Consider the following 14,827-nt stretch of genomic DNA (forward strand, 5'->3'; position numbering starts at 1 on the left):
TGTGTCTGCTCCTGTTCTTCCAGACCCATCACAGGGCCTGACACTTCTTAGGAACTTGGTGAATATTGGCCAGATGATCAAGGGGTGAGAGCAGTTCCCCCTGGAGGAGAAAAGGCTCTAGGGGCCACAGGAAATCTCTCCTCAAGTCCCTGAAGGGGGTTATTTGTGAGAAACAAAATGTGTTCTGTATGCTCCCTTGGAATCGACAAGTAGGACAACAGGCTGGATTTGGCAAAGAGACAGGCTTAGTTCCATGTTGTAAGATGAAATGGGCCACCTGGACAGGGAATAACTTCCCTGACTCTAGAGGTATTTTGACACCCTTTGGCCATAAGTTTTAAAGAGATTCAGCGTTTGTTTGAATGGGTGAAGTAGTCAGGCCTTAAGGTCTTTTCCAAACCTGAAATTCATTCATTCACACTTTCACTGCTTCATTCAGACAGCCACTTATTGAATGCTGACCGCTATGACAGGAACAGTGTTATTGTTACCGAGTTCAAGTTCATGCTGCTCACTGCATGACAGGCCACTTAATCGAGAGACAAGGTGTTGGGGCAAGGAATAGCAATTTTATTCAGAAAGCCAGCAGCAGACAGAGAAGTTGGTGGACTAGTGTCCCAAAGAACCATCTTACCAGAGTTAGAATTCAGGCTTCTTAAAGGTCAGAGCCTTGAGAATAGGCTGTCCTGTACATTTCAGGCTGTAGGCAACATTCTTTTACAAAAGGTGCAGAGCCAGCACGACTAAGCACAGGCAACAGAAAACAAGGGTTAGAGCTAAAGGAATAAATCCAATATGTAGTCAGCTTTGTTCTTCTATGTTACACTGTTAAGTAATGGGGGTAAAATAATGAGTTCTCTAGTAATGCGTACCCTCAGAGATCTCGCAGTCTTAAAGAGTATATAGAAAGGAAAATAAATCATTATGGTAACAGGATATAAGAAATCATCTGTTATCTTTCCACGTCACCACCTGTTTTGTCTGTCTTTAACAGTGCACCAAGACTTGTGGCAAAGGCTCCAGGTACCGCAAGGTGGTATGTGTGGGTGAGGACAAAGGTGACGAGGTTCACGGCATGCACTGTGACATGAGCACACGACCTGTGGATCGCGAGAGCTGTGGCTTGCAGCCCTGCGAGTATGTCTGGATCACAGGAGAATGGTCAGAGGTACAGTTCTGGGGATTCTGGATCTGCCTTCAGGTCAGCGATGGCCTGACGGCAACAGAGTGATGAGGGCAGGAATGTGGGAGACTCACACCCACCTGCCAGTTCTATCCCTGAGAACTGGGAGCCCTCAAACAAGTCCCTCAGCCCTCCTGGGCCAGAGTCCTACAGGTGCAGAGTTGGGGGGGGGGGTGCATAAGATGGTATCCACGCTCCTCTCAACTCTACGTCCTGTGATTCCCTTTAATGTCCTAATAGTATGATTAGAAATGAATTCTTACAGACACTGCAAATTCATATGTTTCCTGTAGGTGCCTGAAGAAAGTTAAGTATGACACAAAAATGTCTTAGCATCAGGGAGGCAATAGGGAATGGTGGGGACTGTGACTACCTAGCACATGATGTGTAAGGGGAACAGGCTCTTTTCCACTCCAACAGAGGCCATGCAGAAATGTGGGTCCAGTGTAACCAAACCTGATGTTTCAAGAGAGGACAAAACTTTGGACTTTTCTGTGCTAGCTCCTAATCCTAAAATGTGGACTCAGATTATTTATTTAAAACACTGTGTGGGTCAAACCAAACACTTTTGTGGGCCAGATGTTGGTTGCCCATTTAACAACCTCTGATCCAGAGGAATGAAATCGTTTTCCATAATATCCAAGGAATCTGAAGTGTCTGTTTTTCCTTATCTCCTCCTGTGCACAGTGCCTCCCTAGATGCTTTTCATTATTCATAAACCAGTAGTAACAGTCACATGACTATATTTTCAAACCTCCTGATACTTTCAAATACTGAAAGACCTGTAACATCAACACGAGTTGTCATTTGCCCCAGGGAATTTAGAGATGTGAAAGGGACGTATCTGGGCTCATAGCAAAGGTGCTTTTGCTATTACTGGCGTCTCGTTAGAGTTCAACAGGGCAGCAATCTCACGTTTTAATGGGATGAATATTTGCATTTAGATGATGTGTTTGTTGGGTGTTGAATTGTTTCTGCACTAAAACTGTTCCTAAAGCCTTGTCTAACTATATCTCCCCATCCTTCACTCTACCCCAGTGAATTTGCCTTCCCCTCCCCACCATCTGGGGCTGTCTGGAGACATTTTTGGTTGTCGCAGCCGGGGGAGGTAGGCTGCTACTGGCATCTGGTGGGTAGAGACCAGGGGTGCTGCTAAACCTCCTACAGTGTACGGGACAGCACCACAACAGAGAGCTATTGAGGCCAAATGTCAGGGGTGCTGAGGGTGAGACGCTGTGCTCTATACCAGCCCTACCTGTTCTTGGTATGTTCTCAAAGGAAGGAGGGGAGATGTGGTCTCGATCATTAGAAATAGATTTACTCTTGCCCATCCAGGAACATGGGAAGTCCAGATGAGTGTTCAAAATAGTCCTTGGCTTTGGGTTTGACGCATAGGTTCCAACCCATTCAGATACCAAGGCGGGTGGAGGGAGGTGTGTCCGGGGGGCTCCTCTCTTCTGTTCAGTTCACCCCTCCCAGTGCCTTGAAAGGCATGGTCCCTAACTTCTGGTTCTCTGGGTTGCTGCACAAGGCCACCCCCCGACTCTCAGGAAGGGAGAGCCTTCCTTTCTGGCCTCTCTCCCTCCTCAGGCCTCTGTCTCTGGGACCATTCACCTGTCTGCCTCCTGGCGGCCTCTTCTTCCTGGTTTCTGGCTTGCTTCTCGGTCACTCCTCTTGCTGGAGTTCGTGTGCCTGTCACACTGCCAAGGTTGACATGCTCATCTTAGCTGGATTTGGTGTGTTGTTACTACACTGAAAGAGTTTTGGTCTCTTTCTGAGACTTGCATAATGTTCCTCCTGTGGCTTTACCATAACCTTAATATTAACCCCCAAAAGAAGAGATAGGGAGAAAATTTTTTTAAAAAGCCTTCCAGACATCTGCAAATTTTCAGGTGTACCGTGAGTTGAAAAATCTGCAAGCTATAGGCAAAGATTAGAGGGATGGAGACAGGACTTTGTACAGATACCAGGATCATGGGAAGGGACTCTGCAAGGGGGAGTGATGCCCAAGGAACTGGACCAGAATTCTTTCTAGAAAAGCTTCTAGTAAAATGCCAAAGCCACAGCAAGATTTGCCTTCTGTCTGGGGCCTCCATCACCTGCAGAGTTCTGTGTGCTCCCTATTGGAGAAGAAGGCTCCATCAGCCCTGGCCCATGTGTGCATTTCCCTGGTTGGGCCCGACGTGTATCACTAGCGCAAGAAGCCCACATTCTTATTGTTTCATTTTGCTTTATGGTTATTTTCAAGTTAGAAAAGTAATCTGCACTCATGATGAAACATGCACATGGCACCAAGGCATGGAGAGTCAACCATAAGACCTTCCCCTCCTCTCTCCCCGCCCCAGCGATGAGAGCCTCTTACACTTCACAGCTCTGGCCTGAAATGGATTAAGGAAGCCGGAGGCACTCAACATTTTCAGGATGCTCTTAACAGCTACTGAAGGGTTCTTTTCAGAGCTCTGGAGGCCTCTGAATAAAACCTGACCATATTTGGGGCTCATTTCCATCTGTCAACACCTGTCTCCCACTGCGTCCCCCACGTAAATGGGCACTGGGCAGCTTTTGCTTGTCGCTGGTAAGGGGAAAGTGTCTTAGCACTTGCCTTCTCAGAAGTACAGCCTTGTTTAAATTAGTCCACACTGAGGTCAGGGCGTGCAAGCACTGAGTTAGATACTCTAAGATACCCACAGCTTGGACAGACAGCATTTATTAGCCATCTATCCATGCGTGAAACACCTCAGACTAGCCCTGCGCTCCCCTGGCCTGGCATCCACTGCATCTTTGGGCATTTGAACAGCGGCAGCCAGAGAAGGAAGAAACGTACGCAGAGTATTTGCAGGTCTTAAGCCAGCTGGAAAGCAAAGCCTAAGGATGCTCTGCATGCCTGTGGCTGGGCCAGTTCCCTGCTCACTCTAGGACCGCGTCAAGGGGAGCCTTCCCCCTGGAAAAGTTACAGGAGCGGCAAGCCACGTGGCTTAAAGCGACAGCGTAGGAGACACCAAGAAAAAGAGACACGGGTTTTAATAGCAAGCGAGAACGGGCGGAAGCTATGGTCCCTCACCCCAGAAAAAGCAAAACACACCACATGCTGCACACCGATTCCAGGGTTCATCTGCCCCCGCCCAAAGAACCTTTGATCTTGAGAATCCCGAAACTCTACCTTAATTTTATGTCACATTTTCACAGGGAGTGGCCAGTTATTTGGTGACTTGGCCCAAAAATATCATCAAAATAATTTGTTGGTTAATTCAGTTTTCTTTTAAAAGTATCATGTAAAATACTTAGCTGAGGAGGCTGAACGTTATCTAAAATCTTATTAATAACCAGCTAGACGTCCCATCACAGAAGGAGCTGGGACACCAGTAAAATACCTTTTCTTTCTCCTTTTCTGTATCATCTGGGTATTTTTAAATGCCGTACAATTACGGCAGAAGGTCTAAATGACTGCATGATTTAGAGAGAGCCGGGCTGAGGGGAGGGAAGCAGAAAGGTAACATTTAAGTCACGGTATATAGCCAGGGAGAGACGAGAAAGAAGGAAATTAAGCGGAGGGCAGATGGGAAAGCAGACCATCAAGTAGGGAAGGAAAGTTGTCCCAGAGTCCTGGGAGAGCCTGGATTTCACACACAGGTGGTCTCTGGCGCTCTCTCCAGCCCGCTTGGTCGCTTCTCTGATGCAGTCATTGTAGGTTTGGAAAGGCGTGATTTGGCCGCCAGTATGTAGGGCTCTGGACGCTGTAAGTGGACCCGGTGACAGCTGGAGCACCTCCCCCAGCCCCATCTCCCCGTGAAATCCAGAGCAGAGGCTTGAGGCACCCGCCGCCCGCAGCGGGGGCCAAAAGGTGTAGTGGCAGCCCTGGATCCCAGAAGGCTCCTGTAGGGCTGCACATCCCCCGTGGCCCGTAAGAAGCTAATAAAGTGAGAGCTTTCTGCCCCATTGTCCCGAGGTCAGTGTTCACCGTGGAGGTCAGGGGCCTATTGTGGCTGCCCCCAGGCCCCGCTCCAACCTCTGCTCTCTACCCGCTCTCTTCCCAGTGCTCAGTGACCTGTGGAAAGGGCTACAAACAAAGGCTTGTCTCCTGTAGCGAGATTTACACCGGGAAGGAGAATTATGAGTACAGCTATCAAACCACCATCAACTGCCCGGGCGCACAGCCACCCAGCGTCCAGCCCTGCTACCTGCGGGAGTGCCCTGTCTCTGCCACCTGGAGAGTTGGCAACTGGGGGAGCGTAAGTAGACGCTTGGGTGATGAAATCGGAAAGCTTTTGGATCTCAAACCCCGACTTAAACATGTCCTGCCTGAGCTGTCCTTCCAGGAGAGCCCCGGATGAGAAACAGGAGTTAGTATCTTGAAATGGGCTGAAGGGGGAAGGGGGCTTCTCTGCTTGTTGGGCCGTTTGGCCTGGTGCTTAGAGGGGGACAGGGGCGGGGAGGCCAGACAGCCTCCGTCTGATTCCTGGTTCTGCTGTTCTCAATTGAATGACATGCGATAAGGGGCCAAGCGTTCGTGTCTGTTCCCTCCCCTGCAGAATGGGGTGTTTGTGAAGTTGAAATGCGTTCATGCATTAAAAAGCACGTGGGCTATAATGGCAACTTTTTAAGTTCCATATATTTTACCACAGTTTAAAATTAAACAGCACCCAGAACTCTTGTTTGTCACTGAAAAAGGGTGACAGAGTTGTTCGTTGTGGGTTCTGTGGCTAAGAATTCTGTAAGCACTAGTGCTTCTACATCGGGAATTCTTGGTTGCGTTGGGGTTACAATGAGTAAGAATATCTGATATTGGGAATGCCCTTGAAAATTGCCCCGGCCCCCTGGCTCCTGACTACGAGGCTTTCACTGATGCAAAGTGATGATCGGGCAAAAGTGTGGGACCAGTTGAAAGGGGTTAAGGTTTAAATTCTGGCTCCACCATGACCGTGAACAAATTTCCTAACATTTGAGCCTCAATCTCCCCTCTGTAAAAATAGAATAATGCTAGTACTATCTCATAGGGTTACTGTGAGGCTTAGATGAGGAAATTATATTATATATATATATTTCATATGTATGACTACATATGTAGGTATGGATGTACGTACGTATAGACATGTATATATAAGACTTAGCACAGGGCTTCCCTGGTGGCTCCGTGGTTAGGAATATGCCTGCCAGTGCAGGGGACACGGGTTCGAGCCCTGGTCCGGGGGGATCCCACGTGCTGCAGAGCAACTAAGCCCGTGAGCCACAGCTACTGAGCCTGCGTTCTAGAGCCTGTGAGCCACAACTACTGAGCCTGTGAGCTGCAACTACTGAGCCCATGAGCCACACCTACTGAAGTCCGTGTGCCTAGAGCCCATGCTCCGCAACAAGAGAAACCACCGCAATGAGAAGTCGGCGCACCGCAACGAAGAGTAGCCCCCGCTCGCCACAACTAGGGAAAGCCCCTGCACAGCAACAGAGACCCAACGCAGCCAAAAATAAAGAAGTAAAATAAATAAATTTATTAAAAAAAAAAATCTTAGCACAGAGACTGGCCCATAGGAAGTGCCCTACATGTGTCAGATATTTGTTTTCAGCAACACGGGGTTCCTGTGCAAGCCTCCAGGCCCTGAGTTCCACACCACGAGAAGCCCATATCTCCAGGTTCCGCAGCCACAACTCTGACCCTGCTCTGCCTTATAGTGTTCCGTGTCCTGTGGCGTCGGAGTGATGCACAGATCTGTGCAGTGTCTCACCAACGAGGACCAGCCCAGCCACTTATGCCCTGATGAGTTGAAGCCGGAAGAAAGAAAAACCTGCCACAATATCTATAACTGTAAGTTGGCCCACTGAAGCCGTCCTTCTGGAGCTTGAAGAACAGGTTTCATTGTTGTTGTGTTTGCCTGCCTTTTTCAGAAATATAGAATTTATTGTTAAGAAATCGGCCCCCTTGCAGACGGACATGAGCACGCATAACGTAACTCCTTCCGTCGGCGGCCACTGCACATCCTGGAGAATCACAGCCCGTTTTCGCGGTCTGTGTTTTCCAGGCGAATTGCCCCAGAACTGCAAGGAAGTCAAAAGGCTGAAAGGTGCCGGTGAAGATGGGGAATATTTCCTGATCGTCACGGGAAAGCTCCTGAAGGTACGCGTCGGAGCTCAGTCGTTATTTCTAGCCTGGTTTCAGAGCCAGCGGCCCTGGCCCTCATGGACCCGTTTCTGAGCCACCCCTCACAGCTTATTTCTGGTCTGTCTTTCAGGTCTTCTGTGCAGGGATGCACTCTGACCGCCCCAAGGAGTACATGACACTGGTCCACGGTGACTCTGAGAATTTTTCTGAGGTTTACGGGCACAGGTAGGAGAGCTCAGGCTCAGAAGATCCCGGATGCCTGGAGATCCCTGGAAGGACCTCACCATCCTTACTGGGATGTTCTCTCTGTAATGTAGGTTGCACAACCCAACCGAATGTCCCTACAACGGGAGCCGACGTGATGACTGTCAGTGTCGGAAAGACTACACGGCGGCTGGGTTTTCCAGCTTCCAGAAGATCAGAATAGACCTGACCACCATGCAGATCATCAGTAAGTTCCATGGGACGTCCTGGGGGATGTGTCCATGGGTCTCTCCATTCAGACAACAAAAACATCCTGCACAGGGGCTGGGCTGAGGCCCGGAGGATGTGAAGAGGAACTTAGGGTCCAGTGATGACAATCCCAGTCTGAGCTGCCAGAGGGTGGGATTTTGCACCTTTTTTTTGATTTTGCACCTTTGATCACTGCTGTCCCCGCAGTGCCTGGGAAGTGCTGAGCACAGGGGCGGTGCGCCATCAGATTTGTGACAAATGAATGGAGGAGACGGAGGCACGTGAAAGGGCACCATCGCAGTGGGGGAGTCAGGGCAGCATCCCCCAAAATATGACAATGAAATTGAGACCTTAAGGCCAAATGGGAGTGAGCCAGGTGGGCAAAGCAAGCATGGTAGCAAATTTTTTTTTTTAAGATTTATTTATTATTTATTTTTATTTTATTTTATTTTTTGGCCGCGTCTGGTCTTAGTAGCGGCACGCATGCTCTTCGTTGTGGCGCACGGGCTTCTCTCTAGTTGTGGCGTGCAGTTTTTCTCTTCTCTAGTTGTGGCGTACAGGCTCCAGGGCACGTAGGCTCTGTAGTTTGCAGCACATGGGCTCTAGTTGAGGCGTGTGAGCTCAGTAGTTGGGGTGTGTGGGCTTAATTGCCCCGCGGCATATGGGATCTTAGTTCCCTGACCAGGGTTCGAACCCGCGTCCCCTGCATTGGAAGGCAGATTCTTTACCACTGGACCACCAGGGAAGTCCTGGTAGCAGAGCTTTCGAAGGGAGAAGAAGTTTTAAGGTAGCAGATGCAAACTCCAAAGCTATGATATTCATGTAGCAACATTCACCCCACCCTGGGCTTCCACCAGCAGTGTACATACGCACACACACACACAAACATGCACATGGGCGTAAAACTAATTTTCTCTGATTGTCGATTTACAGAAGAAAAACGGAGGACAGAATTACCATTTTTTAAACTAGCCCGAGCGTGGACTGATGTCATACTCCAGCCAACGCTGCATTTTTGTTGAGGACGTTAATCATAGGAGTGGTTAAAGACAGCTGAAATATCCAAACACGTTCCCTCGAGTAGTGGAGAAACAAATAATGAATAATTAATTTTTCTTCATTAACATGTTCCCATAACCTTGCCTTGCTTTCCTCTGCAGGTAGATTAAATCTGATTTGTACCAAGATATTTTTAATTGCCTTCAGCCAGACTGATGAGGGCTAAGGGCAGAATCTGCAGCTTGCCACTTACCCAGGGCTTCTGCGTGCTCAGGTGGGCAGGGCTCCTGCCCGTGGAGGTTGGGGGACTCAGCTTTCCCTCCCACGAACCTGCAGAAAGATTAAGGCCTTCTCTTGCTGTTCCTGAAAGACAAAGCAGAAAGGTTTAAAAAGCTGCCTCTGGTCTCTAGTTCCCACCAGATTTTGTAGGATTCTCAGTCTGCCACCTCCTGATACGCCTTCCCCATTCGCAGAGCTGTTCTCAGGAGCCACCAGAGGGTTAAAAACGCGAGCACTGTTTTTATTGGCTTTTTAAAAAAAACCTTTTTTAAAAAGTTAGCCCCAAACTTAAGAAACTGCCATTAATACTTTCAAGATGTGAGTTCTAATTGCTCCCCATTCTGGTGGTAATAGTGCCTGGGCCACGGGAGGACAGATGAGCCTCGGGGAATAACTGCAAAGTAGCTGGCTTTGCAGTTGCTGGCTTATTCCCCGCCCCGTCCTGCAGTCCTGCAGCCTCAGCGGCTGCTTCTACAGGAGATTCACAATCATCCAATTACACTACATTTAAGCGAGGTGATTCACCTATTTATTTATATAGGAATCAATTCCAAAGTCATCTGAAGCCCCCCTTTTGGCTTCCATACTGTGAAGAGACAGAAAGTGCTGGTAAAACCCAGAGAAGGAAGCTCTCAGACCCACAGATACAGTGAGGGGAAAGCAAGTGTACATCTGGATCCGTTTGCTCACTAATCATACTTTGGTTTGTTTTCTTTTTTCCTCTCCCATTTCCTCTTATGATTTCTCTAACTCTTCTTCCCTTCTCTCTCCTTGTTAATATCCTGTCCCTTCCCTTTCTCTTTCTCATACTCTCACCTCTCTGCTCCCTGTAACCCTTTCTCCAAAACCCCACAGCCACTGACTTACAGTTTGCCAGGACACGCGAAGGACATCCCGTCCCTTTTGCCACCGCCGGGGACTGCTACAGCGCCGCCAAGTGCCCTCAGGTACGAGTCGGGAGCTCTCCAGCCCCCACCCAGGGATTCACATCCCCCCACCCCCGTGACTGCATCTGGTTCTACAGATGTAATTAGAACAGCAGCTGTGGAAGGCACTTTGGCCACCTGTATCAAGGGCCTCACAGGTGCTCACAGCCCCCAACCCAGTCACTCCGCTACTCAGGGTGTTTCCTAAGGAAATGATCCCAGCCAGGGGCCAAACTTCCGCATTCAGCAAAATGCATCTGTGATCATGGTAAACGTTTAGAAACCAATTAGATATCACATGGCAAGGGTTTGGTTAAACACAGGACGATGTTAAAACAATGAATATTATGCAGTGACATGTGGGTAAATGTTTAATAACTGGCTCTCCAAGGGAAGAGGCGGGGGGGTGGGGAAGCAATGCTTTGCAGCATTTGCCCATTTCTGTGGTGTAAATTTTCTGCCTGACTGGTTACAAGTCATCAATATCGTGTCACGAAATGGAGGGTTTGGGGAGAGATGCACACAGTTGTCTCTCAAAAGCCAGGGCAAGTGGGTTCCAACACCCCGACTGTCAGCCATTAAAGATTCTGAATATTGCATGAGACAGAAAAACTGTCACTCCTGTTTCAGATGTGTAAATGTGCCATGTTTAGACCAAGAAGTGCAGAGTTGTCTCCTGAATTCGCTTTCCCCCAGAGCAGCTACACGGCAGTCTTACCCGTTCTAGAGTTGCACACGTTTTTGCCTCTTTAGAGGTGTGGCAGGTTTTGACTTGCCTTTCGGAACAGGCTGTGATAATCCTCCTGGGCACATTTTGCAAAGCAGGCATCAGTCTTTGCCAGAAGCTTCTGCAAGGAGAAGGTAGGACAGACATAATGAATTAGGTGATTCTGGACAGGAGATCGTGGCCCCAGTCTTTCCGTTGATTTACATGAGGTCTTTACAAAGCTGTTGTCAGACTCTGTGACCAGAGTTTTCCGCGTCGCTGTGGGCCTTCATGGATTCTAGGAATTGGGACTGGGTGATGCTCAGAATCCCAGGCACTGTCTCCCCAGGGTGCATTTACACATAGCCACAGAGACCATCCAAAGACAAACACATCTGAATTTTCTTTTAACAACTTGTTTTCTCAGCCCCAAGCTTTAGAAAGTATTGCTAAACATTTTAGAGAAGTGAAAAGGAAGCACTCAGGGGAGAAAGAAAATAAACAAAGGACAGAATGTTAAAAGGGGCCTTTTCTCCATTACCCAGGAATTGAAAACTTTTGAAGTGCGGTTTCTTTAGAGCACTGGAGACTTCAAACACCCCATTCGTATGGGTTGCATTTAACAGCTTATAGATTGGCCAGTCCTGCCTTTTTCAAATGCCTCAGGATTTTCTTGTTTCGATATGTGCATCTTTGGGGAAACTTAAGTAAATGCGAGGTAATTTGCATTCAGTTATTTTAATAACTCAGAGACAAATGAACCGATTGATTTGCTAAATCCTGACACTAAAGCAGTTGCTAAGTGAGAAAACCAAAGCCAGTGAGAGGTTAAGTTGTATTTTTTTCCAGCCCATTCTTCAAACCACATCGGATACTTCTAGAATTCACTTCCTCAGAAGTGTACCGAGTACCAGCTATATTGATGAAAGATGGGAGTTTTTCGTATCACTTTTCCAGGGAAAAGTCTGCAGAAAGCATGACTCTGCAAGCTATTTTAGAGCCCTGCTTGTCCTTTGGTCTATGACTGCAGAGAAATGAAAGCAGAGGGATGCTCTGTTTGACAGTCTGCTTCTTCTTCCTCCGCATCCGTTGCTGTTGCTTTGGGGAGGTCCCCAGGAGCTGTCAACTCAAGATGCACCCAGAACGTATTTTGTTATCCTGATCACAGTGGATGCAGCATTGTCATTACTGATGCTGGTGTTAATAGCGTTCATTGAGTGTTTACTACACTTGAGACACTGTGCTCAGCCTTGGTAAATCAGCGTAGCATTTAGCCATCCACAGCATCCTATGAGATTGCCCCCTTTTGACTGATGAAGAAACTGAGGTGTAAAGACATCGGGTAACTTACCCAAACCCGCACTAGTGCTCAGTAGAGGCCGGATTTGATCCCAAGTGTGTCTGAGTTCAAATCCGTGATGGTAGACACGCCTGGCTGATCCTGTGTCCAGACAAGACTTTTGCAGCATTCACCCTTGTCCAACAGAGAACAGAACCTCTGTTTGTCAGAGGTATTATACATCTTTGGCTAACTTTTCTGGATCATCTAGTGTATGCATGTCTGAATTACCTTTACTCTTTTAAATCAGCAACAGAGATAGTAGCTAAAACTCTCATGCCCTTTAGACCCTGAAGATAAGGCCTTTAGGGGTAGAGATATCCCAGACTGGAGCTAGAAAGGACGGTAGGTCTTGACTCCTCTGGTGACACTCAACTTTTAGAGTGCTAATTATCAACTAGGACGCTGGCTGAAAATGCAAATCCCTGAACCTGAAAAGGCCAGGAAGAGAATAAGGACAAATACTCTTGCTTATCACTCACTCTGAAAGGGCAGATCTAGCCAGCAAGTAGTCTGCTTGGCTACGTGCTCAGACACTGGACACCCAGATCAGCCAGGGGCATCTTCAGGCTAGAAGCCTGGACCTTCTAAGGACTTTGACGTCAAAGCAGATCAAGTCTGCCTTCTGCGATGCAGGCAGAACTGGCAGTCTTTGTGGGAAACAGGATGGGGAAGGAGAGATAAGGGCATCCTTGGCAGCAACGAGGTCTGGGCATTTGTGATTGGTGTGGATGCCCTCCTCAGGGCAGGAATGATAGTAAGATAAGAACATGGCCAGGTGGGCTAACACAGCATGTAGAAGCCCGTGTCTGAGGAGGCTGGGCAAGGAGGCTGAGCCTCAGGTGTAGCCACGGTCATGGGTACCTGCGTACTGAAGCCACTCAGCATAACAACCACTAACATCTGTGTAGTACTGTCATAAAACAAGTTCCAAAAAATATTTTTAAAATTTCACCTGCTCTCTGCCAGGTAATAAGCTAGGTATGTTATACCTTCTACTCTTATTCACAGATTATGTCTTATTAACCCATTTTACAGATGGGCTCAGGAGAGGTAAGCCTGAGGTCACACTAAAGGTAGAAGAGTCAGGATTCTAGGATAATTTCATCCCCCAGACCACAGCACGTTTGATGTTTCGGGCTGGATAATTCTCTGTTGTGTGAGATCATGCTGTGCATTGTAGGATATTTAACAGTGTCTCTGGGCCTGTCTGCACTAGCTGCTAGTGGCACACACACACACGCACACACACACTAGCTGTGACGTAACAACCAAAAATGTCTCCAGAGACTGCCAGATTTCTCCTGGGAGCAAAGTTGCCCTCTGATAAGATCCACTGACTTAGACCAAACTAAATCCTCCCATCACCTCTGTGAATAGGAATCCTGTTTGTCCCCAGGGTACAGATGTGGAATTTCAGGCTCCTAAAGAGTTCATAAACTCTGTTTAGCAAGTATTTATGGAACCGACATGGAGAGGAACCCTCCAAGCTGCACCTGATCACCTGAAGTCTTCGTGGAAGAGCTAGGATGTAATATTTAGTTAAGACTGTAAATATCAAGTGCCTAGTCACATGTTACAAACCATAACTGATATAAATAAAGCAATAGCAAGTCCCTCCCCTCAATAAGATTACTGTTATATTAGAGAGAGAAAACTAACCCTTACAAAACAATTAGAAAATGCAGGACTGGTATCAATATTTTTGAGTATCTACTAGGTACTAGGCGTTCGCTCCACGGCTAATTTCATTTAGTCCCTCACTGCACTACTCTGAAGGAGGCACTCGTATTACCTTCCATTTTACAGATGGACAAACTGAGGTTCTTACAGGGTAATAATATGTTCAGGTGAAAAAGCTGGATTTACGCTTAGGTCTGATTGGATGTGAGTCCCCACCTTGCTGCTCTCCTTGATTTATTAAAGACCGTTTTTTTTTTTTTTTTAACTGGATGTCCCAGGCTCAACTTTATTTATTTATTTATCTATCTATCTATCTATTTATTTATTTATTTATGTCTGCGTTGGGTCTTCGTTGCTGTGCGTGGGCTTTCTCTAGTTGCAGTGAGTGGGGGCTACTTTTCGTTGTGGTGCCCGGGCTCTAGGCACACGGGCTTCGGTATTTGTGGCTCGTGGGCTCTAGAACGCAGGCTCAGTAGTTGTGGCGCACGGGCTTAGTTGCTCTGCGGCATGTGGGATCTTCCCGGACTGGGGCTTGAACCTGTGTCCCCTGCATTGGCAGGCGGATTCTTCACCACTGTGCCACCAGGGAAGTCCCTATTAAAGACCGTTTTGACGAAGAACCGGATGGTAAGGCTCAGAGAGGAAGCCTTCACCCACGTCTGCAGAGAAAGAACATTTTTAACTCCGAAACTGTTCATGGTGGAGTAGGAAACCTCAAGAATCTATTTTATATGCCTTTGTGGAGTCATTTTTGCGAGGGAAAGACACAGAGACAAATGGAGAAAGCAAGAGAGATTCTCTGCTGCAGCGTCTCCTGGGAAATAAAAAGGCAAACACCCGAGGCCACGTTTGGAATCCCAGAGCGGGGCTGGGAGGTCTAGGTTCCCCGGGCCTGGTGGCGGTGGCGGGTCCCCTGCGGTCCAGAGCAGGCCGCGCGCGCCCTCTGCTGGCAACTCCAGAGAACGCGCCTCTGCTTTGAAGTCCCGCCCCGCTGTGCTTAGGACTCGGCGTGCTCAGCGCCGCGGGGAGCTGAAACCCAAGGAAGCTTTGGCAGCGAGATCTTGTTAGAAAAATTACACTGTGGCATTTTGTTCCTGAAGGAATCTGATAATTGTAAGCAACATCAGGATTGCTGAGTTAGGGACGCAGAATAGCGGTAGCTGAGAGC

General features: G+C 48.0%; 1 protein-coding gene across 2 annotated transcripts in view; it reads left to right on the plus strand.

The window, feature by feature from the left end:
- Nucleotides 1–14,827, plus strand: part of ADAMTS9 (ADAM metallopeptidase with thrombospondin type 1 motif 9) — a 169,754-nt gene that overhangs the window by 141,317 nt on the left and 13,610 nt on the right. For both annotated transcript variants that reach the window (XM_065886320.1, XM_065886321.1), the window contains 7 exons: nt 995–1,168; nt 5,218–5,412; nt 6,848–6,980; nt 7,195–7,289; nt 7,405–7,499; nt 7,592–7,725; nt 9,861–9,952. In XM_065886320.1, coding sequence (XP_065742392.1) covers nt 995–1,168; nt 5,218–5,412; nt 6,848–6,980; nt 7,195–7,289; nt 7,405–7,499; nt 7,592–7,725; nt 9,861–9,952 — 918 coding nt within the window. The remainder of the gene's footprint in view (nt 1–994; nt 1,169–5,217; nt 5,413–6,847; nt 6,981–7,194; nt 7,290–7,404; nt 7,500–7,591; nt 7,726–9,860; nt 9,953–14,827) is intronic.

This window comes from Phocoena phocoena, chromosome 10, assembly GCF_963924675.1.
Source record: "Phocoena phocoena chromosome 10, mPhoPho1.1, whole genome shotgun sequence".
In the NCBI taxonomy this organism is placed as follows: domain Eukaryota; kingdom Metazoa; phylum Chordata; class Mammalia; order Artiodactyla; family Phocoenidae; genus Phocoena; species Phocoena phocoena.